The following is a 27257-nucleotide window of genomic DNA, read 5'->3' as shown; positions in this document are numbered from 1 at the left end:
CCATGTGATAAAACAGAGTTACACACATATCTGACACACACGATAATAAAACTAGAATAGCGACAGAGCCTGATCCAAAGAAAAGACAAAGAAAGGAGGACCCGCCTCTATATTGACCGGGAGGTCCCACCAAATCCTGTAAACTACACTATCCATGATGCGTGTGCATGAGCCTGCAGTGCACGATCTGTAGTGTAGTGGTGCAAAAAAGAACTCAGGTATTTTACTTAAGTAAAAGTAGCAAATACCACATGCACAATATAAATCTCTGTTTTATAATACTCTGTTACAAGTAAAAGGCCTGTGTTCAAACAATTGTAGTGGAGTAAAAGCACACTATTTGCCTCTGATGCAGTGAGTAGAAGTAAAAGTATTGCAAATTGGAAATAATCTATCTAGTGTATAGTAGTAGCTTACTGTTTATATCTGGACATTCTCTTAAGTCCTGGTTTGTAACAGCACTGATGTTCCAAACAATAACTACGTTTTATTTAATTATGTATTTTTCTTGCATTAACTAAAGCGCAGTTTGAATAGTTGAATAGCCTATTATTAGTCCAGGAGAACAACTTGGAATGGTGGAATCATTGATAATGTTAGGTGAGGTCCCAACTTAGTCAAAAACAGAGCAAAACAGCTGAGAAACTAGAACATCTCTGATTTGGACCATTTGGCAGAATGGGAATTCCCGTGGGGGTATTGAGGTATCTCAGGAATGTGATTGGAATGCTATTGTAATGGTAACTGACCCTTAAAGAATGCTGCCTTTCAGTGATTTGTGACTTTACCAGTATTGTTCAGTGAACTGGTCTTTTTCAGCAAGTCAAAACAATGACAAAGAGAAAGTAACTGAACCATTAGGGTTCATTATAGGCCAGTGGTTCTCTAATGGAGTCAGGGGAGCTTTTTTTGTGTTGTGAATTGGCACAACATCTTTTCAAATGTGGGTCTGCTGCCAAATACATGTAGCCTAATTTGGAGGTCCTTGACATGAAAAAGTTACCAAATAGCCAATTTTACATTGAGGCGCCCACTGTTCCTTAGTGCCCACTCTTCCTGTTACCAAGTAGCCTAAGTATTCAAGTATTGCACTTGAGTAGGCTACAATTTTGAGGTAGGCTAGTTTTACTTTACTTGAGTATTTCCATGTTTCAATACGTCATAGGCTACTTCTACTCCACTACATCTCAGAGCCAAATATTATATTTTATCTTTTTATGACTTACTTGACTTAAACCCTTTTGCTCTTTGGGGAGCATAGGTCATTTATGAATTTCATTCAGCTAGTTCGGTGTTGGGCGATCTTCTCTGCTTCCTTCCAAGATGTTCCTTTCTCCCTGAGTTCCGCCTCGACAGACCTTTTCCAGCTGTTTCTGGGTCTTCCTTGTTTTCTTTTCCCCTGAGGGTAATCTTCTTTTTATACTCCACTACAATTAAGCAATATTTGAAAACTTTAGTTGATAGTTACCTTACAGATTTAGATTATTATTACAAAAAATAGGCCTACTTTAAGTAGCCTAACATTTTTTCTCCTGGCTATTCAAAAATAGCCAATCTTTGACTTTGACTTTGATAATCCTACTTTAATTATATGTTGATGCCAATAAGTTTGTACTCTTACTCAAGTAACATTTTGAATGCAGGACTTTTACAGAGTATTTTTACATTGTGCTTGCTACTTTTACTTAAGTAAAACATCTTAGTACTTCTTTCACCACAGTCATATACAGTAGCAGCAACAATAGTGAAACACAGGAGAGGTAGCTACAGGTAAATAAAAAGAGTGCTAAGAGTCAAGAACCAAGTTCTTGACTTAAATATTACTCAAGTAACTAATGTAAAAAGAAGTAGAAGTAGAATGTATATTTTTTTTTTTATTTTTTTTTTATTTAACCTTTATTTCACCAGAGAAATCACATTGAGACTAGTGTCTCTTTTACAAGTGTGCCCTGTAATATAGCACGTTTGAAGACTATTCTGAGGGTCTACAAGTTTTACGTGTATGGTCATGTTGAAAGGGCCATTGTGGCATCCTGACTGTAACCCTTCCAACTTCCTTTTGCGTAGTAATAATAACCTTGGTTTTTAGATTAGGTGTTGAAATATTGGAGCGTAAAGCTGTCTCAGCTGTCTCAAGCTACTCAATAACAGTAATGAGAGTACTTTACACCCCTGTGTTTGTATATAACCTAGGTCTCCTGTGTGGGAAACCAAACATCCACTGCTACGCCAAAAGTGTGTGTGTGTGTGTGTGTGTGTGTGTGTGTGTGTGTGTGCGTGTGCGTGTGCGTGTGCGTGTGCGTGTGCGTGTGCGTGTGAGTGTGTGTGTGCGTGCATGCGTGTGTACAGACAGATAACAATAATATAAAAATGACTTAAAATCTGACCTGGTCCTCTGTACCGGGACTGGTCAGGGTGTACAGGCCACACGCAGTTGAAAAACATTGTAGGTATTGTGCATTGTGCAACATTGTGCATTCTATTAGCAACTAGAAAAGGACGCTCCTTGTTACGCAGATCTTTGCCAGGCTGGTGGCCTACCCACAGCTGTGTCAGTCCCGGACAATTTTTTTCATGCCAATTACCTAGGTAATAACGCCACACGTGAGGAAAAAGGCTCAGCAGCAACTGTGCTGGCTTCGCCGCCTGAAGAAGTTTGGAGTAGGCATCCTCACATCCTGAGGCTGTACTACAACAGCTCAGTTGAAGGCGTTCCATCAGTCTGTGCTACGGCCTGGTTCGGAAACTGTACTGCCCAGAGAAAAGAAAAACCTACAGCGAGTGGTGCAGAGCATATAGGGAGGCGAGCTCCCAGCACTCCAGGAACTAAACAAGAATCGGTGTGTAATCATCAATCATCAAGGACAAGCACCACCTCAGCCACAAACTGTTCAAACCCCTACAACGACCACGGCCGGGCAAGGAGGCCTACCGCAGTATCAAGGGCAGCACCACCAGGTTCATGAATAGCTTCCACACGGCAACCGTCAGACTGCTGAACAAGGAATGATCACCGCCTGATCTCACATCTCAGGCTAGTCTTGGACCTTTGCTCATCCTTTTTGACCTACCTGGATTATACCAGGGACAGTGACTTGGACTTTTTTGCTCTTCCTAAATGGACCTACCTGCGGATTATACCAGTGCCAGTTACTTATTTACCGTAACAACAGAATTGATAATAGTTTAGTGCTTTGCTTTTGCAAGAGTGACTTACGCCTTCTAAACTTTCACCAGAATGTCTATAACATCAATAACAGTATTTTGAGGTCCACTGAATACAGTGGGTTGAATTTGTTAATATGTGTGATACAGTATGTGTGTACCAGAGTGGCTCAGAGTCTCTGCTTGAAGGCAAAAAGCCTGATATCTCCCAGGCAAAGGGGGGATTCCCTTAGCCTATTGGATAGGCTTCTGGTAGGGTCACCCATGGCAAATTGGTTGGGTGAGGGGTCAGACTAAGAATGGTTCAAGGAAACTCCATGGAAGAGTAAGGAAGGAGCACTGATACCCTGCAGGCAGGAAACTCAGGGCCCTCGTCTGGAGCCAGGCCCTGAAGGCACTTGCTGAGTATCTATATTTTGACTCAAGTACTGAGGTACTGAGAGTACTTTGTTCTCCACAAGACAGTAAAAAAAAGAGTGAGTAACAAAATACGTTTTAGTGAAGTGGAGACCACCTCACATTAAATTGTCCTTAAGAATGCATATTTTGAAAAAATCAAGAGGAGGAAACCGTAATGGATTGGTTTAATAATTGAGAGCCATTGATTTGACTAAATGCTATTTGAAAGCCATAGTGCTACTGCACTGTTTTTGTATGACCATAGCCAAATAAAAAAAGTACATTAGCAAATAATTTCCTATAGCTATATTACTGCTATTATCCTTCTGTACTTTTACAATAAAAACAAAACAATATACAGAAACACTGACACGGATATGCAGTAGCAGGGACAAGATATCCAGAACGCTTCAATACATTTCAGTTTCACTGAGAGAATGACTGATCAAATCAGGTGTTGTTATTCTTTTGTGGTTACTCTGTCTATCTTATTCCCAGTAGACACATTGAATAATAATTAGACCAGTGTTAAGCCTCATTGTCCATAGGCTAGGCATAAGTAAGTATGTTTATCGGAAAGGCTTATTGTCAGTATCAGTCAACAATGCGGGAGTCTATCGCCGATACAATGAGCTAGACCCCTGGGAGATCTACTAGCAGCTCCCAGTACGACCTGCCACAGCCAAGTTGAGCTACTCATACACTGAGTTGGCGGTGCCCAGGATTGAACCCATGACCTTGACGCCCAAAGGTGAGAGCTCTACCCACAGAGCTACCTGGACATAAACATGACCATTATTATCATTGTTCTATGCACAAATAAAATGCATTTTTAGGCCCTCAAAAGGTTACGAAATTTTGCACATGCATATGGTAAAAAAGGCTATATTGCATGGGTTTTGGAGATGGGTGTGGCTGCTGTTGCATAATGGCTCAAAAAACCTCCAAAGATGAAGCCCCACATTAAGGTTTCTCCTAAATTGGATAGTCAAATGCCATGTCAATTAGATTTACATAAAAGCCTCTAAGGCACGGATTCCCAAACTGTGGTGCATCATGCATGGACCCCCTGGGATGCGCAAGCTTGTCTAGAGGGTGCGTCATTGCGTGACAATAATAGTGTAATGGTGGTGCTGGTGTTATAGGCCTAATTAAAAATATTATCAACACATATACATTTCTCTAAACTTTGACCTTTCACAAAACACAGTCTTCACTTCAGTTCACTTTTTCTTTTCAAACCTGAAAAGGTAATATTCTATCACTTTAATATACACTGACATTTTACTGCACCAAATTGGAGAAATCTCACTTCACAATCAGTGAAGTGCCATGAGTCGTACTTTAACAAAAATCCAACTAGGAGGATAATCAGATCCACCTAAAACTCACTCAGTGTAGGCTATATCAAAACTTTAACAATGAAAAGATACTCATGAGTTTCCGTCAAAACGCAATGCTGTGGCGTTGCATAAAATGTCCATGTTTCACTGGGAGGGCGTAATGCATGCTATTCCTCTCAGTTTTGCACATGAGCAGGCATGAACAGGCACTGGCCAACCTGTAGGAGTTTCTGCCTATGCAGTGACAGAGATCGCCCTCCCCGTCCGGCTTCCCGGCCATGAACAGCCCTTTTGGTTGGAGCGCCTGGCCAAGCCAGATGTATAATTACATTGGAATAGATTGAAACTGCAAATAGTGAAGAGGTTTGAATTATTTAAGCTGTAATTTATCCTGATTTCATGAAAGGTTCATGTATTATATTTCCACTTTTAAAGACTGACCCAGCTCAGCAATATTGTTATTTTGTCATAGGCTACAGTATGTCAATAGAAAGAGGTTTAGCATACCAGGTAGACCAGCTGTAAATTCCAAAATGGGACAAGAGTGCACAGATAAACTATTGATTTTAAGATGTTTATGTATTGCTTTAACCACTTCACACAAAAACAGAATTAAAGGGATTTTGATGTGCTTACCATGTTTCAGGTGATACCAGGAGGAAGCTAGAGAATAATTATCTTCTGTTCCAGCTATAACTGCATCAACATTATTTGTCTTGTAGGCCCAGGATGTTGTATATACACAATTGCAAGACGAGTAATATAAATACACATCTGGTATCCCTAACCCACCTTTGTTCTAGGAACAGCAAAAAAAAGGCAGATTTTAGTATCTTAAAAATATATTATTTTGTTTCTATAACACTGGAAAATTCTTACAAATACAGCTCCAAGGAGCTGTGTCTGGGAGGTAGGGAACGGTTGGTATAGGGCATAGACTGTGGTTAGGGGCTATATTCAGGCCTTTAATCGTGATAGGACATGAAGTGGAGCAAGTCAATCACTTTTAATACATGGGAACAATCATTGACACTAAGCACACCTTTCAACCCAATACATTTGATTGATTGATTGGTTTAAAATGGTTTAAAATTATTGAAAATAAATTCAAAAGGTTAAAAACACAATCAATCCCGGAGGCTTTATTCCATTGTGGTTCTTCGCAGATTATAAAAAGACATGGCAGTGGCTCTCTCTCATCAGGAAACTGAGGAGCTTCAATCACAGCAAAAACACCTGACCATCACTCACTGAGAATGTTCTCACCTTTGCCATCATCTCATGGTATGGGACTTTATAGGAACAAGCTTAACCAGGTGGTGAACCAGGCCAGTAAGATCACTGGTGACAAACAAATACAACTTGAGGACATTTGCAACTGATCCATAACTAAAAAGCAACCCATGTCTAAAATGACCCCCCCCCCCCTTATAGTGTTGCTGAAAGAAAATGTTTGCATTTTATTCAAATTTAAGACAATAGTTTTATCTTATTTAGTACTTCTGCCCTCCCCCTCAGTGATGGTAAATGTCGCCATCTCTTTAAATCTTCTCTGTACAGTTCAAAAGCTTGGGGCTGTAAAAAAATACTCAGATATTTAATGCCCTATGACTTCCCAGTTCCCACACAAATGAGTTGAGGTAAAATGTCCAAGCCCCCACAGCTGACGTAGCAGTCCGGGCACCTAGGCTGCTAATGCAGCTTGACAGCGTGTCGCGAGTTTGAATCCCGATCCCTGCGACCTTTGCTGCGTGTCACTCCCCATCTCTCTCTCCCCATTTCCTGTCAGTCTACTGTATACTATCAATAAAGGCAGAAAAGACCCAAACAATTTAAAAAACAAAAAATGTCCTGGTATTGCCTAATGCATTGGTTTCCAAAACTTTTCAGCTGAGACCCAAAAGATAGATTTGGTGTCTACCCCGGAGATCTTACAGAGATCTACATGCAGAAATATCTGAAATATTTTTGGAAAACTTTTGAGATAAAATTGAATTGTTGGCACTGCCTAATGTATGCTCTGTCAAATAACAGTGTTGCACACCGAAAATAGCAAATTTACGAGCTTACGTGTCATGAACAGATTGTGAGATTGTAAATCTGCTATTTTCGGTGCATGACACAGTCATACGACGTGCAAATCATACTTTGGACGATATTTTAAAGAGATAAGTACCCTGTCGCTACCGTGCCCACAATACAGGCCATGACATTGTCCAGTCCAGATAATTCAGTCCCACATCTTCATCAACGTTAATCTCTCAACAATCCAGTCCTTCTAAATGTCAGGTGTTCTTTTTGGGGGACAGGATGACCCAGTCGACAGACTGTTGATGGAAAGGTCTCAGATGCAATTCCACTTGCAGTCATGACGTGTCCCATGTCCTTGAGCATAAATAACACTCAACTCAACCTTGGGCTCACTCATTGTAAGACCTCTCTAGATAAGTATGCCAACTAAAGAAATAAAAATCTACCCTACAATTATTCACAGCATAAACTGTTGAACTGTGGTTCTGTATGTTTTTAGTCGCCAACCTCCCCTCCACTGCGGTTTCCTCTTTGTCAGTTAAAGTAAATGAACAATTATTCGTCACTGACCCACCTGGATAAATAAAATGATACAAATTTCCAATGGATTTTTACTGCTGGGTATGGTAAAGCATTTACATTTTCCTTAACCGCCAAATCCGATATGGTACAACAAAATGCAATTATTGACCCGATATACTGGTCAATTCCATTACTTCTCATTCCAAAATCCGCATTACAAAAAAAAAAGGCAAATAAAATCAAGTCTCCCTGAATGAACAAATTAGAATTCTCTGTTAAACATCATCCTCAATGATGCCTCCAACTGCATTTTCAAAACGAAGGCAAAAACTTCAAATCAAACAGTATGGAATTGTGTCGATAATTCTAGCATAAAATACATACTATAATAAACTAGTTCCTGTAAATTCTCAGTGTACTAAATAGAACTGGTCCAATCATTTGGAATAGATTTTGAAGTCATATGTACATTTATTGCATGTGATATGAAACTTTTAAAACAACAAAGCACTCATCATACAGCAAATAACCAAATGTCCCTGGAACAACAGGGTGGAGGGTGAGGGGGTTCAAATTCCAATCTCATAACTTATAAAGGAATATTACATGCAAATCAGAAAGGTAACTGAGGGTTGTCATTGAGGCAGACAGTTGTGAGTTATGGTTAACAGAAAAATGTCAAGGATCTCCAACTGTCTCTCTTTGTGATAAATGACAAGTGCTTTCTCAAATCTGTAGTGTACATGCCTCAGTGTGTGTGTGTGTGTGTGTGTGTCTGTGCACGCCAGTGTTAATTTTACAAAAATTGTGATAAATCATATTCATGAACAGAAAATGTTCATGTTCAATGTCAATGTTTAATGCAATTACGATGAGAAGCTGATACAATGGATTTAACATTACACAGACTACGGGGGGGGGGGGGGGGGGGGCAAAATGCTTTGCTTGCTCTTCAAAGAAAAAGCGACAAGAGTATAAATCAGAGATTAATTTACAATTTGCATAAAGGTTTTTGAAGCTTTTGTTTTAAATCAAGTTATATTTCATCGTGTTTTCTTTTTAATTTAAGTGAGGTAATATAAATGTTTATTCTCTGTTGCTTAGCATTGCTATCACCCCAACCCCCAATTTCAAGTGTAGGAAACCGAGTAAATGTCAGGAGTTGACAGTCACAAAAAATAAATACAAATGGAGCAGGGATTGAATAAATAATATGGGCATGGTTTTATCCAAAAGATTAAGAATATACCAATCTAAAATGATTTAAAAACTAAATTAACACTGTTGTGCATTTGTTTGTGTGTGTGTGTGTGTGTGTGCGTGTTCTTCAACATCTTCAGTACTCTTTATTTTCTGGCAAACAACAAAAGGTTCATGTACAGATCTTTAGCGCCCAAGACTACATATAGATCTGTATATGAACGCGTGATGTCACACACTGAGGTCTCCCAGTCAGTCTGTTCCAGTTCCAATGAGTCTCTCTATGTTCAAAAGACAAGTCTGCTAATGGTGTTGAACCCCCCACCCCCACCACCCCCTCCTCCGCCTCCAGAGGGCCCACAGCTGCCCGGGGGATCGTTGTCGTCAGAGCCGTTTGGCCTGAAAGAGCAGGACGACGAGGCCGCCTGGAGAGCCCGGGTCCGAGCGTTCAGCTCCTGTTCCTGTGGGGAAAATGAGAAAGGTGATCATTTCTCGTTGCTTCTTTGTGGATAGTGGCCTGGTAATTCACCAGGGTGTGAACTCATTTCTTGTTGTCTCAACACAAAACAACGATGGGGAAAAGATCCCAAAGGATTTAAGAGATGATATGGAGCTTTAAAAAAATAGGGGGGAAAAAGGGGGAGAGATTTGGTTAATTCTGTAGAGGACTCCATCTTTTCAGTGTTTTGAACCAAGGCAAATCTAAATTCAACTCGACTTTATTGTCCTTCCACAAGTGCACTGTAAAGTGAAATCATCCAGACCACAGGTCTCCTACCTATCTCACCGCCTTAGTTATTTTCTTCATGGCAATATGCCCATCTTTTGACTTATCAATAATTTAAAAGGGAAAAAAAACGTATAGTCCTCCACTTAGCCCATGACACTCTTCTGGTGCTGGTTGTCCTCCTCTTGCAAAATCTCTCTAGCATCACAGCAAAATTGTGCAGCCATGTGCTATGCCTATGTTAGTTAATATTTTACTCTTTACTGTTGGTTGATTTAATACTGTTGATCTAGGAACTGAAGTTCCAGAATTACACACTGAAAATACCTGAAAAACAAACAAGACCGTCCAATGTGTCCATCAATAAAACAATACTAAAGAGTAAGACCCTATGGTCTGTGCTGTGCTGCTCCTTACACCAAACTATAAGTTGACCTAATGGTGGCGCTAGAGGAAAGGCTATAGTGTCTGAATATGTAGTGCTGTTGAAATGTTTCGGCACTGATATAGCGCTATTAGAGTGCTGTTTCAGCTCCAGCACCACTACGAGACAATATTTTGGTGCCAATGTACAAGTAGCGCCAGTATGTACAATAGTACGTTTTTGTTGTTTTCCCCGGGGGTTTGGTGCCCCCCGGAGCTTGGTGCCCTGGGCTGCAGCCCAGTGAGCCTGTGTGATAAGGCGGGCCTGTATAGAGCAACAAGAGAGGAAAAAAAAAACTTCACTAACAGCAAAAGTAAGGTTAGTAACAGTCAATGACGCCATGTTATAGTGACAGTTCATCTCAGAGTATTGCGGCGTCCTCTAGGGTTGATTCTTGTCATCACCTACTGTACATGACTGACAACATTCCACAAACCAGTGAGTCATGAAATTACAACTCTCCCTTTATACAGCTCAGATTTGGTTCCAAGTATAAATCAGAGCAATTTCCTCTCTTCGATGAGCTGTGTGAGGGAGAGCGTGTGAGGTTTCTTCCTGTGTCAGTTTACACCCAAATGTGTGCACAGATGCATGAGTGTGCAGCCAGCCCCACAGCTATTTCACACTTGAATCACTAATACAAATTTTAATAATGATAATAACAATAAGCTAATAATTATCATGTCAAAACGGTGGTTACAGTGTTAGTAATGGTGTGATGTAATGATGTGATTAGTGGAATGCATTTCCCTCACATGATAAATTAGCAAGGTGACTTGGTATGAATGCCCAATGAACCACTTGGCACTGGCAGCGAATTAAATACTTGTGTTAACGTTAATAATTTCTTCCCCTTAACCTCCTGCACTTAGCAATACAATTTAAAGGCTGCTGACATGGGCTAGACCTGGACAATTTTGTCATGAAACTAATTGGGGAGTGTCAAAAGAGAGAGGGCCTATATGTGAGAGGAGTATCGTGTGATTTATACTTAGTTGCACTCCCCTGAAAATAGCCGATCTACAAGCTCACAACAGTGTGCGACACAGGCGCGAAACCAAGTATAAATCAGGAATATTATCGCAGCGTGGCCTAGTGTGTCAGCAGCTGCCAGTGCCACCAACACGTGTCCAACAACAGCTAGACACTTTTATAACATTTTCCAACATTTTGGCACGCTGGCCTCACCTGCAGGTACAGCTTGTTGTCCTTGGTAATGGCGTCCAGCAGTTCTTTCTGCAGCGGAGGCTCAGAGCTCAGTGTCACTCCGTTAGCCGGCCCTCCCCCGTTCATGCTCTGCCCCTGCGCTCCCTGTTTCCGGTAGAGCAGCACGTAAGCTGTGTCCTTGGGGAAGCGGTTGGTGATGTTCTGCACTGACTGGAAGGACGTGAATGTCACTCGACTGTCGTTGAACAGCAGCCAATCCCTGGCCTCCTGGCCGCTGCTGCTAAGTACCACCTCGACCTGTTTGGATGAGGCTGACGGGGCGGAGCAGGTGGAGAGGTCCCGCTGGCCATTCCCCGAGTCCTCCTCCAGGGCGAAGTGATTGGCCTGGTGTTGCGCTCCATCCGCCCCATTAATGTTCCGGCCGTACGCGTAGTAGTGGCCGCTCTCGGACGATATCCCAGAATGCATCACCACGGAACTGAGGATGTAGGGCACAGAGTGGATCGTCATGTCGCCTCCTCCTCTATTCATCAGCTCTGATCTCTCTACTCGCTCTTCACCCTTCTCCTCCTCTTCCTCGTCTTTCTGTGAAGGTTTGAGCTTCTTTGCCAGGTTCTCGCTGCTCTCAGGGGAATCCACTTGCAGATGTGGCGGGGAGGAGGAGGTGGAAGAGGAAGATGTTCCGGGCGGTGGAGGGGCGTGCACGGGCAGTCTCATCAGAGGTGGAATGGTGACGTTGTCTAGAATCTTCCGCCGCACGTGGCACTTGGCATCGTAGGAGAAGCGCAGCAGGGTGAGGATCAGGTACTCTGGCGCAGCCACCACCCTCATGGCCTTCTCCGCCCGTTGCAGCGATCCGCACCTCTCACAGAAGTAGGCATTCTCTGCATCCAGAATCTCCGGGGCCAGGAAGTAGTTGACCATGTCAGGCACAGAGGGAGGTGGTTCATTGGTCACGGGTGCAAAATGGACGCCGCCAGCTGTTGATTTTGCTGCTGGACCTTGTTCGGGGGCTTCGCTGCCACCGTTGACAGCACCCTGGCAAAGCCCCTTGGGATCTTCAGAGGGCCCTTCAGTCTGAGGGCCTTCTTGGGTGACGTCAGCAGAGGGGCAGAAGGCCAGCGATAGGTCGGTAAAGGGTTCGTCCTTCTCGGAGATGCTGTTGCACTGCATACAGCGGATGCCCGTGCTCAGTCTTCCACCAAACATTGTCTCAATCAACGTCCTGCTGTCAGCCGCAGGTTTGGTATCTACAAGGGTCAAACGTGCATCTTGCATCCCTTCTGTAGGAGTCTGAGTCCCTGGGTCTTTGCTAGTAGTGTCGCTGCAAGAGACGACATTTGACTTGGCCGATTCCAGGACCTGCAGGGTTTTCTCCTCTTCATGTAACCTTGACAACAGAGGACAGACATGATCTTAGATATAATACACTTAATGTGTGTAATGATTATCATCACTGCAATTACAATGCTGTTCAATCAGAATAATTTTATCCAACATTGAAATCCACAAGATGGGAAAAGCGCACTCCAAAAAATAAAAAATGCAAGACGAGTAGCTCAGTTGACCATTTTCTTTATTCCTTCAGCTGCTAACGCGTTTCGGCATGTAACCTTCATCAGAGCAAATTGAAGTACGACTCATTTTTATCTTCAGAACAAACTCTCAACAAATTCTGTGCAGTTCTAAGTTGAACTGACATTGATTAACCACCTGCAGTTAACCATGCTGTCCCCATTCTGGGCATGATGTCATAATACTCGATCGAAGGCGATCTACAAGGTCACAATATGTTGCGGTGAGCGTTGACATCAACTATTTTCACCAAAAACAGTAGATTTAGTGTCAAGGGAAATGGGGAGAACCTGGTCAACGAAGTATATAGAATTTGAGTGTGACTGTAGTGATACCTGTCTAGGAGAAAGCGGAGGTACTCAGAACAGTCCTGCTGGGCGCCTGCATTGAACCAAGGAGGTCGAGATGCTTCAAAGAAGTTCCTGGGAGCATATGCTGCCCTCTGTAGGACAGATGCATACAGACAGACATGAGCACAATGCATGCATACACACTCTTCACGTCATTATGTCATGTCATGTCAATATTACATTTGATTAAAGTATTTTTCCAAAGTGCCTTAAAATACCATGGGTACATTGTGTAGAATCTGCAGTGGATTCAAACCCTTAACTTTGGTGGTGTCCCTGCCATGCTTTACACATTGTTCTCTACAGGAATACATAACACTCTTATTAACCACATTAATATTAAAATCTTAACAATTATTCACATATATATTTTTTTCTTGTTGAACAAAATAACCAATGCACAAGCTCACAACATGTTGCAATGTGTCGCACTGCAACGCGTTGTGAGCTTGTCGCTATTACGACAAAGTACATAAGATGTACGTGGTTAAACATAGGCAACGGCTGAATAACACTAACCTGTGTGTGTGCAAGGAAGGCAAAGATCAGCTGGAGTTTTTTCATCATTATATTGGCACCGTTTAGATGTAAAGACAACACACGCCTCCTGAAACTGGGACACAAACACTGTTGTTAATTTCTCCCAAAGTCAATGTCTATGATTCATTCAAGTTTAAGTCACATTACCGGAAGTAACAATTAGGCTATCCATAACACAGTGGGAAACACAGGCTTCTGTCCTTCCTTCTGTCTCTCCTAATCCATTGGCATATGAAGGGAGTGAGGAAGCTAATTTAAGCTGTTTATTAGCATTCTTCTTTGTTTTAACTCTCTCTCAATTAAGATTGCCGTGGGTGCTCTCCTAGTAGCATGCTGTACCTGGGCCACACACACACACACACACACACACACACACACACACGAAGGACTTTGATATAAACACCCCAAAGCACTAGCCTTGGTACATATTGGTGCACCAATAGAGCACCTAAGTCTGACATCACTGCCGCTAGAGGGCGCCAACCCCCTGGGCCACGGTGTAATTTGTTTTGTATTGAAATCCCCATAAGGCAATCTTAGATCGCGTCATATAAGAACTGTGTTCCAGAAACAAACAAAGCACCCTGGGGATTTTACTCATATGGATATGAAGCATCAACTGATGGTGGAAAAGAACACATTTATCCAAAGAGTAAGAAAATGTAAAAAGAATTCTGAGGCTGAGGCTGTTTTCCTGCATTTTTTCTCCTCAGTGGGGATCTGTAGTGCCAGTTGTGGCCTCAAGTACACACATAGTTTGGATGTGCACACCCCAGGGGATACATGGACTAGTAATAAAACACTAAAGATTGGAAGCAGGCTGTCTGAGGAAAACGCATTGTGTACCTGCATGTTTTCAATGCAGTCATCCATCACCGCCATCATGCACCAATATTGAGTTATGTGCTTTTGTAGCACTAATAAAAGTTCAACATTTTGCAAGCAAGGAGTTTCCAATCTCTTTTAAAGTAAACATTAACCATGTTATGAATTAATCCTGTCATTTTCTGTTAGGTCCCAAAATCAATAAAATAAAAAAAAGAATTAGATGAACTAAAAGAGCTAATGTGTTTACATGCAGGTATTATTATTATTAATAAACGTTTTTTTCTCTTTTTTACAGTATAGCACTTACTGAGTTAAAGGTTTAGGATTAAGGGGCTCGCTGGGAATAGTTTTACTTGAATTTACTTCAGCCTCGTACTACTGTACCAACCAAGAACCCTGCCATCAACAAACATCGTATCTTCCCATGCATTTCCTTTCACCTGTACCACTGAAAATGCACTTTTAATATGCTATGTACGTTGGGCAGCACTCACTCGGTGGCCATGAAGAGCGTCTGGATGATGCTGTTCATGTAGCAGGTATTTCCCAGGTTCACCAGGCCTGTTTTTCCGGTCTCTGACTTCCCAGCCAGCCTCAGTAGACCTGGGGCAAGTGAGTTGGATTGAGAGGTCCAGGCACTTTGGTTTAGAACCAGCTTGATCTTCTCCTCACTGGGCTTTGGAAGATCCTGGAAAAACACAGTGAAAAAACAGGACGACCGGTCACACTCTTGGTACACTAAAGAGAAAATAAATAGAATACTCTTTGGCCCCATTTCATACCTTATGGATTGCATTGATGACGGTATTTTAATATGTTAAACCTTTCATCACATAAGTGCAATTTATCAATGTTGTGCTGTATAATAATAGTTTAACCACTAAACCTCATATAGAATTTGCTGACCGGAGCCCCTCCGGTCAGCAAAGTATAGACCTAGTCTACTAGGTCTATACTTCACTAGGTCTATACATCACAGAAATATTCGACTATTCGACTATCAAAACCACTATTCGACACTGTACACATCAACGTCGAATATTCACTAAGATATATCATAACTTGTAGATTTGTTAATATACAAATTATAGCAGTCAGTCCATGGAGTCCAATCTATAGCCTCAAGCAGCTAGGGGTTTAGTCCAATAAGTTCACGCATCTCATTTGTAAGTAACAGCCTCTCAGAGCCAAATCGATGAATGTTAGTTCACCAACCTCCAGGTAAGTTAACCCTTTACTGGTTGCATCTGAGGTGTGACGAAATGTTATCATTTATATTGGATGATGTTATATCTCCTGCGATTATTCGACTACTTTTTGAGAGTCAAAATCGCCTTCTAAAGATCTGTATTTGTGAATTCCCTAGTCTAGACTATCCTCCCCCTCCTTTTTTCCATCTATACCAAATCTCTTCACTGATAAAAGCTAAGCTTGTAAATCTACATTTTCGCCGAATGAATGTTTGTGTGGTTAAAACTTTCCTTTTCTGCAGAGCCAGTTGTATAAGACGTGTCCCATGGTTCTGTTTACCTTGATGGCCTCCAGAATGGGTTCATAGAGTTCAGGGAAGCCAGAATACTGGTACATCATACAGTGGACCAGCTCAGTGAACTGCAGGAGAAAGGCCTTACTGGTAGGAAGGCCGTCTGTCCTCAGAGACTGAACCAAATGGACCACATGTGGTACAACCTAAGGATATGGACAGACAGACAGATGGTGTTTTAGAATGAGTATACCTGTATATTGACAATATCTTAAAACTAGTATACTGGGACAGAGAGGGAGAGATATATACCTTTATTGACCTCAAAGGGGAAAAATCAGGTGCCAGAGCCAACACAGCAAGTTACAGATAAGGAGTACAATAGGTACAGAAGAATAACATCACAATAAATACACCTTCCACAAATATAAATAAAGTATACAGATGTATACACCCTATATAATAATCTTGCCTGGTGCAGAGCAAGAGACACTGCCAATAAATATAAAAGTATACAGACGTATACACTCTATACAAGTTTGGGGATCGATCCATCCAACTTCGTCTGCTTATCCACAGTCGGGACGTAGAGGTAGCAGTTCCACCTAGCCTGGGATCAATACCATTTTCGGGTTTCTGATCCGTTTGGAGCAGAAATAAACTTTACGTCATCAGGCTGCCGGAACCACCGATACCGTGCACCTCCAAAATGATTCCCCTAGTTTAAAATTGGTTTAAATTGGTATAATCGTTTCGTTTGGTATAATAATCGTTTGGAATGTTCATCCTTTACTCGTAGCACGACTAGCGAGAATAAACTAATTGATTCGCATTATGTGGGGCACAAAAACAATGCGACACCAACCGGAACCAACCACCGGAACCACGGTTTGTTTTTCTTCTTTTTTTCTAAACAGAATCACACGGCTCGGTTTTCCTCCGCGGTGAAAAGTCTGGTGATGCGAGGTTAGTTCCACCAGAGTCCCAGCATAACCTTTCCCTGTCCACATTAGGCAGCTCTAACTGGGGACCCTGAGGCGTTCCCAGGCCAGTTTGGAGATATATTCCCCCCCACCTGTTGCTTGGTGCATGGAGTGCTTGAAAAAGCCTTAAATGTGCAGGTCACTTTCTGTGGTTTCTATCATGAATAATTACATAACTGAAGAAAACAAAACTGGCCATTGTGAAATGTTTTATTTAATCTCCGTTAGAACATCTTATCTTATCTATCTCCAATAGTTGAAAATAGTCAGATGTTCATATTACTGTAGTCAAATAATTGTGTTCCCAAAATAAAAGTTGCGGTAGGCAACTTTGGAGAAGTCATTCATCAACTCTGTCTGGATACAAGCATACTACCATGCTTAGATCTATTTTTGCAAGCTCTATCAAAATCAAACTAGGGTATACTATTATATGATCATTTAGCAGACTAAAGCGCCATTCCCACCGGGCAAGATAACTATAACTATATCGTTCACCATTGTATTTATTTTTATAGTCTGTGTGTACACTGCCATCCACTTGACTTAGAACGATTTTTAAAACTATACTTTTATAGCGATTTTTAAAACTATACTTTTATAGTTATAGTGCTCACTGCTCAGTGTGAATGGCCCTTAACACAGGGCAAACTGGGGGAATCTGTCATTAATGTTTACAGTCGCTCCGCTCTGTCCATCTATGTTCACTGTTGTTTTATTTCTTGATCGATCATACTCTGCTTTCTTTTTTGGTCGTTTTCTTGAATACACTGTTGTTGGCAGCAGCGGAATAGGACCTTTTGTGGATACTGGCTTTTGGCCAAGTTAAACAAAGTTAAAAGATACCAACTACTGCCTGCTAATCATTCGTGTGTGCATGATTGACAGGCAGTAGTTCAAGTTCATAGAGCTCCCCTGATTGGCCGAGAGACACTTTAAGGGGGAAAGAGGAAAATCCAAATACAGAGGCAAGGAATAACACAGGGGCTCACTGCATTTTCTCTCATACCACATGATTTGCAGATAGCTTACAGAGTGTTATGAAATGTTTTACTCCAAGGACACTGCCTGCTGCACCTTTAATTCGTATCAAAATAATCATGATTACCCGAGAGATTTCAGTCTTGTTAGGTTAGTATTTTCCTGTGCTGTGATGCTTTTAGGAACTGATGGAACTGATTGAATAAAGTACCATCTCGTGTCAGCATATACAAGTGTTTCACACATAATTTGTCGAAACAGCTTCGCTGAGCCGGGGCATTTTGGGAAAAGGTCCTCTACAGGGTCGGAAGCTATTTAAGCCAGAACATAAGAAAACGATGAAGACAATAAAGTAGTTGAATGAGAGGGAAATAGGCTGTGGGGAAAGGGCGAGGTGAAACAGACAGAGCGAGAGAGAGAGAGAGAGAGGGAGAGAGAGAGAAATGGGCTGTGGGGAAAGGGAAACAGAGAGAGTAGCCTGGGAAGCAAAGCTTTTCGGGTCTATGATCCGGTCGGGAGCGGAAGTAGCCCTACGTCACCAGGCGCGTCATCAGGTGACCGGATCGCGACAATCCGGAAAGTATTAGGTACAAAATAGGTCTGTCCTAATAAAATCCTTGATGCGGCGTACTTTAGCTTATTTTTTAAATATAAATGTGAGTGTACTTTCCGGAGACTATTTAGCGTCTGTATTATCCCACGGGGAAATTCTATTCCATTTAAATAGGGATTGGGGAACCTAAACAAAGCGGCACCGCAAAACCGGAGTTTTAGTCAGTAGGCGTGGCCTAGACCGGATCACATGGGTCTTTAGTAACGCATAGGGTGCATACACACATATCCGTTCGCGACCGTTCCACGTCCGTTTCATACCGTTTCCGTTCGCCGGAAGTCCCATCCACTCCCATGTCAAAAAAAAAACGGGTACGGTCCCGTTTTTTTTAAACATGGGAGTGGATGGGACTTCCGGCGAACGGAAACGGACGCGGAACGGTCGCGAACGGACATGTGTGTATGTACCCATACCAGGCTTTCCTCTGAGGTGGAAAGACTGGTGACACGAGGTTACAGAGAGAGAGAGAAGGTGCCCTTACCAAGTGGAAGGCCTCAGGGGAATGCTGGAAACTCAGCAGCATGTGGGAGAGTACGACTAGCGCCCCCTGGCGCACAATAGGGTACCAGAGGCGGTTGAACACCTATGGAAAAAGATCAAGTTATTGCACCCATCGACCAACCTCTTTATCTATTCATCTATCCATCCATCCAGGCCGACAACTATGGCAATTTCACAGAGATTAAGCAAGAGAGACAGAAAAAGAAAGAAGCCAATAATAAACTCAAAGAGATGTGTTCCCTGACTCACCAGCTCGATCTTGAGCAGGGTGACGTCTATAAGGATGGTGAACTTCTGTACCGCAGCCAGTCCTTTCAGCAGGGCGATGACCCAGGTGTCAACATGCTGGGCCAGAGGCCAAGAAAGCCAGTCTATCATCCTGCACAGGTTAAACAAGACCAGAAGAATAGTATTTGAAAAGTATGTGACAATGCATTACATTTGTTACATGATGATGTCATTTGTCCATGCGTGGTCCAGTCCTATGGCATTTATGGAATGCATGTGACATTAAAAACATAAATAACAAAAATAACTTAAAGGTTAATATGAGCATCAAAACAATATTTTTAATACACAGAGGGACAAATGACATCATCAACTTGTGACGGGGGCTGTCCCCCTTGAGTAAAAGATTAACCTTTTCTAAAATAAATAAAATATTTAAGGTGTTTTTAATTTTAGTTATAGAGGGCAATTATAATGTATTAAGATGGCTTATTAGCCAGGGGTCATTTTAACACTGTGTGCATTTATCATTGTGTAAATAATCTTAACACTTGGTATTTCACATCCTGGGTGGGCGAAATAAGTATTTGATAATATGGAATCGCGATCTCTCACCAGTCTTTGTAGGTAACTTTTTTATTGCGGTCACTCTGCATAATTTACGACTATGCAAGTCTGTGCAAGACTTGTGTCTGTGCTCAATGCTCATGATCTGTTTGCTATGTTGCTCCAATACACTGTGGGACTCTAATGTGCAGCTGCAACCAGTTGCATGCCCAAAGCCAAATTGTCGGTACCAGGGTTGCTACTACGCAAATGTAAATGTTTCACCAAGAAAATACTTGAACTGTTATTGCTTTGTGAATAAAGTGAAAATCTATAATATTATTGTATATCTACCTATAATGCCACAACATCCATTCACATCTGTTATAGAAGAACTGTAGCCTGCTAACCTGCAGAGTGCTTGAGTGATGCTGGCGTCTTTGACGTTCTGGTCTGTGGTGAGGCTCTTGATAAGCACATTGATCATCTGGAGTGGAATGTGCTGCACCAGGCTGGCCAGAGCAATGGATGGATCAAAGGCAGAGTCTACAGAGGAAAGCAAAAATGTTAAAATAAATATAACTTAGCAGGAACTGATAGCCAAGAGGTTAATTCTACAGACTCAAACGTGGCCTAAGCTCACATCCAACCAGTGGCTGTAGCCCCTCTACCACCTCCCTCTAAAGCTTTGTCTTAATTTGTCCAAATAAAGAATAAGAAAAAAAGGGAACGGACTGCATAATATTAAACATTTCTTGTTTAATTAAGTATAGCCTAGTATTTTCAAAGTCAAATCATTTGACATCCAAAGCTCACTACTGCCCTCCACTGTGTATTTTGAGGGAGGAAACCAGAGGAATAACAGGCCAACCACAAAAACCCACAATTCTGTAGAAATAGAAATAGCCTAAGTGCCAGTTGATGGATGACATTCATGCCCAGCTGAGGAGTGGAGCATAATAGGGCAAAACTCATAACCTGTGTTCTCTGCGATATGAATCACTGTTGTGCGTAAACTGGCAAGATTTCAGCAGGAAGATTGATTCAATTCTCCTTCCCACATAAAGAAAATACTGCCTAGCATTAGCCTACACATCATGGCAGAAGCAACTTCAATACGTTCACCACTTAAGCCCTATTTTCAAAAATGTATAGCTCACAATGCGTCACATCACAGTGCGTTGTGAGCTTGTAGATCTGTCATTTGTGTCTTTAGTAAAACTGTGAATATAAAATGTATAATGCATTCATTAATGGTAGGGTAAGTTTAAGTGAAATAGCTCTGTTTTCTGAATTCAACATTTCTAGAGTGTTCACTTTGTTCAGTAACAGCAGTCTCCATGTCTGTCCAGCTCTTTAGTAGATAGAACATGCATTGCATTTTCAGCTCAGGAAAGAGAACTCACACAGGATAAACAAGTGAAATTAGAAGTGATGACAAAGAAACAAGCTGACAAATTTGGAACACTATACAACTGAAGCTGATAAATAGGTTCTCTTTCATGATTGACTGAAATTGGCAACACACCAGAAAATGTATTTTCTATTTATTAGAACTGGAGACAGGGAGACCCATGTTACTGAACAAACGCTCTATTGCAAATGATTACTATCAGAATACAGTGCTTTGACCCTTTAACCAAAAAATATCACTTACCCTACCTTCTAGTGATGAGCGGGTCAGGTTTTTTCATGACCCGCCCCGCCCCGCGACGGAACCCAACCCGCCCCGCGAACCCATATATAAATCTATGGCTCAACCCGCCCCGCGACTTTTTTTAAATTCTGTAAAATCATGGTTAGAATATAATCCCCAAGTATATTCAAACTGTTTTATTGTTATTATTCTTATTAGGAATACAGACAAAACAAGAGCATGTGATTATTTTTATTTTTTTTGCGTGTGAGAGCGGCTGACCCGCTCACCCACAGCCCGCATAATTGCCTCTGAAATTCTGACTCGACCCACCCGCGCCGCAGGTTGACCCGCGGGTTACGGGTCGACCCGCTCATCACTACTACCTTCAATAATGCATTTGATTCTTTAAAATGTTTAATGGGCTGCTTAGCTCTGGTCCATAGCACTATGGACCAGATAAGGATAAATGATAATTCCTTTTAACAGGCCGTTCATGAAAGTCCTTGCGGTCTTGTTTCCAATGAGAACCTGTGAGCAATTAGGGGTTAAGAGTCTTGCTCAGGGACAAATTTCATTTCATCGACACATACGCTGACCTGGCCTGGAATCGAACCTGGGGCAACCAGGGTCTCTGGCTCCCTAGGCGGGCTCACTAACCATTCAGCTATGGCCGCCCCCAGAGCTACCATAGGCTAAAGGAAGAGCTCCTTCGGACATGGAAGTTTAGTTTATACCATTCACTCATCACCCAGCACTAATCAGTCATAAGACAATGAAGGAGCCAGCCTTTATGCTACAATACACAGTTATGAAAATCTTTATAGAATCTGTATTGATTTAAGATCAAACAGATATAAATGAGAAAATTAAGAGATGGGATCAAAGTATGCCGTTGCTGGCAGCCTGAATAATTTGAAAGAGGAAAGTGTTCCAACGTGCTGGAGTGGAGTCATCATGGGTTTTGTAAAGTCAAACCAGTACTGGCAATTACACTACATTATGAATCAAGTTACAAGATACAACAGTTCACATAGACAGAATTTAATTTGCGAGTCAGTTTACATATATAAATATGAAGACTTAGATCTACCAGTTATTTCGACTTTTCAATGTCCCACGAGGCCTTTCATAGTTAAATCGCTGTGTGGACACAGATTTTGCATCGTGCCTGGTGTGATCCCCATGGTCAAGTGTATTATTCTTTATTTAATTTGTATTCTTATTTGTTTTGGCTCGGCTCTTGACACTTGCTCTTAGCTGTAGCCTACCTCCTGTGTTTCATTCATTATTACTGCTGTTGCTTGCTGCTGTGACACCCGAATCTCCACATGGGGATTAAATGATGCTTGTTATGCAAGTTCAGGGCTTGATAATAAGGCATTGATCATTAATTTGAATCAGCTGTGTGGAGGGAAATCTAAAACATGTAGGAAAGGATATGTTGTAATCCTATATTACTAACCTTCCAAATAATTGCAGCTGCATGACTACAGGAGCGTCCTTAGCCCACTGTCTGAATGACAGATTTCAACCCAAATATTATGGTCTGTATTAAGTTTCTATAGCAAAAAATGTGCTGGTGCTACAGTAGTTTCTACAAAAACTGTTGCTATACATAAAATGTAGCACATTCTCGTGGGCAGCAGACAGTGCTGTGGCAATGAAAAAATTGGATGGACAAGCTGACTTTACACTATGCTCTGAGCCTTCAACAGACCCTCCAACTACCAGTGCTAAAACGACCCTACCGAGTTTGGGGCCTGGTATTATTGTAGCAGAGTGGCTCAGAGCCTCAGCCTGAAGACCAAAAGTCTAATATCTCCCTCGCCCAAGGGGGAATTCCCCTTTAGGCTAGTGGTTATTAAGATGTTATGCTTTAGTGTCCCTTCCTGCGTGGGAGACCTGGGTTCAAATCCCGGGCATCACATTATGCTATAACTAAGAAATTGTAAGAACTAGAAGCTCGCCCCCGCTACGCGGGGGCTCGCGTCTAGCCCGCGGCCACGCCCACGTAGCGTCCGCGGCCACTTGGCAACTCATATAAGTGGCGTAGCGTCATGAGGGTCAGTGGGGCCGTGGCTCGGTCAGTGAAGACCCTGTAGTGCGGATGATATGTGGCATAGAGGGGCAGATTGTAAATCCCCAGAGGAAACATCCGTGGGCTACCATTGGTTCAGCGATGTGTGCGGTCGCCCTGCGGCCCCTCCTCCTCCACCAATGTGCAGTATTGAGAGCCCTGAGGTCACAACAATTGGAGCGATGGGCACTGCACTGTGGTTGGTTAGGGTACACCTAGGGCCCAGGTAGAACCCAGTTAAAGCCTGCATGGGCAAACCCAGGTAGGACCCGCCTTGGTCCCACATAAACATGGGTAGTTGGGGCCCACCTAAGGGCCAGGTAGAAGCTACTTATAGCCTGCATGGGCATCGCAGTTGGGACTGAAGTGGATGCCGCTGACATTGCTGACATGGGGTCCATATGGTTTAGCCCACCTTGAAACCATATGGGAACTACGCTGGCATGCTGGCTGTAATGCAAACGCTGCATCATACCTGCAGTGTGTAGTTTGATGTTGTGTGTGTAGCAGATATACCTGCAGTGTGTAGATCAATGTCCATATGAAAGTCAATGCCCAGCAGTGTTTTTTTCCCCAGCAGAGTTTCTAGTGTCTCTGTCTCTCTCTGGAAGAGGTTGCACATGAACTCTGCAGCCGCACTGAGGCGCTCCAACACAAACACTCTGACATTAAGCTGCTTCACACAACAAACATCAGCACGACGCTGCTGTTTGTCCAAAAGACACAATATCTCCTCTCCCACCGACGTCATGTGTTCATTTATCGACAGCCGTACAGACTCCTTTTGACACATTTTACCTCGTTTATCCAGCTCTCACTGACTCATCGGGCTGTTATTTTGCTGCGATCAAGTCAACGATGTGAGAGATTAGCTATCACAGACGGACGGACAGGGGGTGAAACATAGTCTTGCGCCATGCCTTTCGGCCTGGCGGAGACAATAAAAAAAGGAAAGTAAAGGAAATGAGCATTTCTGCAACAAAAGTAGTCAACAAACTATACTATGAAAACATGGGCCACATTGTCAAAGAATGTAAGAAAGAGGCAGTCATGTAGAAAATAGCCGATCTACAAGCTTACAAAGCCTCTCAACGTGAGGCGTTTTGAGCTTGTAGATCGGCTATTTTCACAATATGTACTTGTGGAACGGAGTCAAACAGAATGGGGGGGGTCCCCAGATCAAGTAAGGCGTGAAACGGTTGATAAGCACTGCTGTAATCGGAGCGAAATTATCTGAAATTACTACATGACCATAATGCAGCAACATGCGTTGCACGGGGCGGTCCTGCCATTACGTTAGTTACTGTAGTTGCTGTGGAGCTACAGTTCTCCAGAAGACACACACAAACATACACCATCTACAATGGACTAACTGAGCAGCAATATTGACATTCACCACACGAACGTGCATTGTTGACAAAGTGATTGCACAGCCGCTGCAGGCATGACAACCACGTTAGCGTTAGCGACATGGCAGCTATCACAGCGCCCTGTCCGTCGTCGCTGGGACTAACTGTGATGGCTACAGCAGTAACAGCAAGCTGTCTGCGATGCCATTGTCTGGAGACTGCTCTTAGCGTGACACGACCAATGAGAGTGAGCGCTGTAGTTGTTGCTAAGATACGGTGGCGTCTCTGCCCCATAGCTTGTAGATCTCTCACGCATGATTGGCGTAGGCTGCGTTGCCAGGTCTGACTGTTTGTATAAGCGATTTTGGGCTTATTTGGGTGCACTTTTGGGCTCGTTTCCATAGACCACGGCAGCGCTTATTTCTTTCCCGTGGCCGATGTGGCAAAAAAAGTGCAAAACGAACCATCCGGAAGTAAATTGCGAGATGAAAGATATAGCACTTTTTGATTATTAGAGAAGGAGACACATGTGAAGGTTGAAAATGAAAGGTAGTAGATTATATAGTTTTTCATGAGGGATTTTTGTAGCAAGTTGTGAGAGAATTGGGCCACTCCTGTGGGCGGGGGGCTGATTAGAACCATTGGGGTTTGAAAGGAGACACTCTCTGTTTGAGTGGAAAGATAGGAAATGCACTTGTCAATTTAGAAGGATTCTGATTCACTAATATGCACTTTGGTAATAACACAAAATAACACAATTGGCCAGTATGCAGCATGTCATGACTCCATGTCATGATTGTGTGGTGCAAACCTATTTTGTGCACAAAGTAAGAACATTTCTACCATTGTCTGTGATTAATTTCGCCCACTTTTTTACTTCTGTAAACCTGTGATGTGACAATAAACCTGATTCTAATTCTGATGAACATTTACTTCAACTTTTGATAATTTTCCTCTACTATTCACCTGTTTCTTGGCTGTGTGTTTTCCACTTCCTGTCGGATTTCATTGGATATCATTAGTCATCTGACCGGTTTCATTAGATTTCATTGGATCAAAAGACAGGAAGTGGAACACAGTGAAAAGCCTAGGAAAAAGGTGGATAGCATCGTTCTTGGAGGAGTCGTCTCACCGGTAGAGGAGATGATGGCGAACACCTCCTGCAGGGAGGGCAGCAGAGTGGCCGGCTCAGCCTTCCAGATGTTCTGCAGCAGTGTGCTGACCTTGGTCACCTGACCCACATATTCCCGTAGCTCCCTCTCCTGGCTGGCGGGGCAATTGAAGTAGCTGATGGTCCTCACCAGCTGCTGGCAAAACAGAATGGCCGTCTTGTCCTTAGGTATGCACTGCAGGAAGTCTGACAGCATGGTGCTGAGGCGGGCGCAAAGGACAGGCTCGGGCCGCTCGCACACCATCCTCAACACCTCCACCTGGACGACACTGAAGATCTCCAGCACCGAGGGGCAGCTGATGAGCAGACGCAGGCCGCAGTGGATGTAGTCTATAACGGCCGGGTCCTTGCGGTCCAGGGGGCCGTAGCCCTGCTGCAGCAGGCCGAGGACAAAGTCTTTGGTGAAGAAATGCTCAAATTCAGGGCGGTGATAGCGAGCGTAGGCTTCAAGGACCTGGAAGCCCACCTTCTTCTGGAAGGCATCTTCGCCCAGTAAGATGAACCGGGCAGTGAGAGTGTACAGCGCCTTACATTGCTCCTCCGAGACTTCCTTCTCTGCTGCTTCCACCACCCTCTTCACAATGGCCTTCTTCAGGTTAACAGGGTGGCTTGAGCACACCAGGGCCTCCAAAATCTTGTCCATGATGATGGCAGTCTATAGAAAGGAGGGATAAAGGACCAAACCTGCACAAAGAGAGCAAAAAAAAGGACTGACTCAGCTAGATGGCACCTGAAAATGGACAACTGATTTCATGTTTACATCTAGCTTATGACAAACTACTGTGTTACTTTGATCCACAAACATCCAAATTAAATGTCAATTAAGCAGCTTGGCTATACATCCCTCTTCGTTGTGTTATGATGACATATTACACTGTCATCAACAGTACAGAGAGAATAGCGCTAGTGTTTATGTCATGCTAACATTAGCATGGCTATGTAGTAAATAGACAAGTATGGTAGTTTTAAAGAGCCCACAAAGCTACGTAAAGTTCCTCAATACAATTCCCTTTCACTGGCAAGTGACCGAGGCAGTGGGTTCTCCTGTTAGATGTCGAATATATAATTTAACATTTAAATAACGTCCACACTGAACGAACAAAGCAACACAACTAGGCCTAGCCAATAGCCATGTAACGTTATAGGTGCCACTGACTTAGCATAAATGCTGTTATCAACGTACAGAAGAGTCGTGTGAAGTCCTTACCCAGATGAATCATGACACGACTGTCCGTCCTGATAATCCTTACAGTACCTGCAAGACGTTACTTATTCTCTGACACCTAAAACCTGTTATTATGTGTTTTTCTACTGCTTTAAATCAGCTGATTACTCTTCCTCTGACGTCATTGCCGTGGACGGGAGATACTCCGAGGACCCCAGGCATGACACATTTCGTCTAGTCAGTGCCTGAT

At 42.7% G+C, this 27257-nt stretch overlaps 1 protein-coding gene across 1 annotated transcript; it reads right to left on the bottom strand.

Moving 5' to 3' along the window:
* Positions 1 to 8511: 8511 nt before the first annotated feature.
* usp38 (ubiquitin specific peptidase 38) lies at positions 8512 to 27257 on the bottom strand. Its single transcript, XM_084044855.1, has 11 exons — positions 27050 to 27257; positions 25804 to 26526; positions 20017 to 20152; positions 19082 to 19211; positions 18813 to 18914; positions 15802 to 15960; positions 14766 to 14959; positions 13423 to 13516; positions 12889 to 12995; positions 11000 to 12368; positions 8512 to 9121 (listed from the first exon to the last, which is right to left on the bottom strand). The coding sequence occupies exons 2-11, from the start codon at positions 26483 to 26485 to the stop codon at positions 8948 to 8950; spliced, it is 3147 nt and encodes a 1048-aa protein (XP_083900981.1). The 5' UTR covers positions 26486 to 26526; positions 27050 to 27257; the 3' UTR covers positions 8512 to 8947.

Source organism: Gymnoscopelus microlampas (assembly GCF_963454915.1).
Source record: "Gymnoscopelus microlampas genome assembly, chromosome: 2".
Taxonomy (NCBI): Eukaryota; Metazoa; Chordata; class Actinopteri; order Myctophiformes; family Myctophidae; genus Gymnoscopelus; species Gymnoscopelus microlampas.
This window is presented reverse-complemented; position numbering and strand designations above follow the sequence as displayed.

Coding starts and splice junctions, on each gene's coding strand:
- usp38 (XM_084044855.1), bottom strand. CDS start 26,485: ATGGACAAGATTTTGGAGGCCCTGGTGTGCTCAAGCCACCCTGTTAAC. Junction 19,212..20,016: donor ATCACTCAAGCACTCTGCAG/GTTAGCAGGCTA, acceptor TAACCTGTGCAG/GATGATAGACTGGCTTTCTT. Junction 13,517..14,765: donor ACGCTCTTCATGGCCACCGA/GTGAGTGCTGCC, acceptor TTTGTGTCCCAG/TTTCAGGAGGCGTGTGTTGT.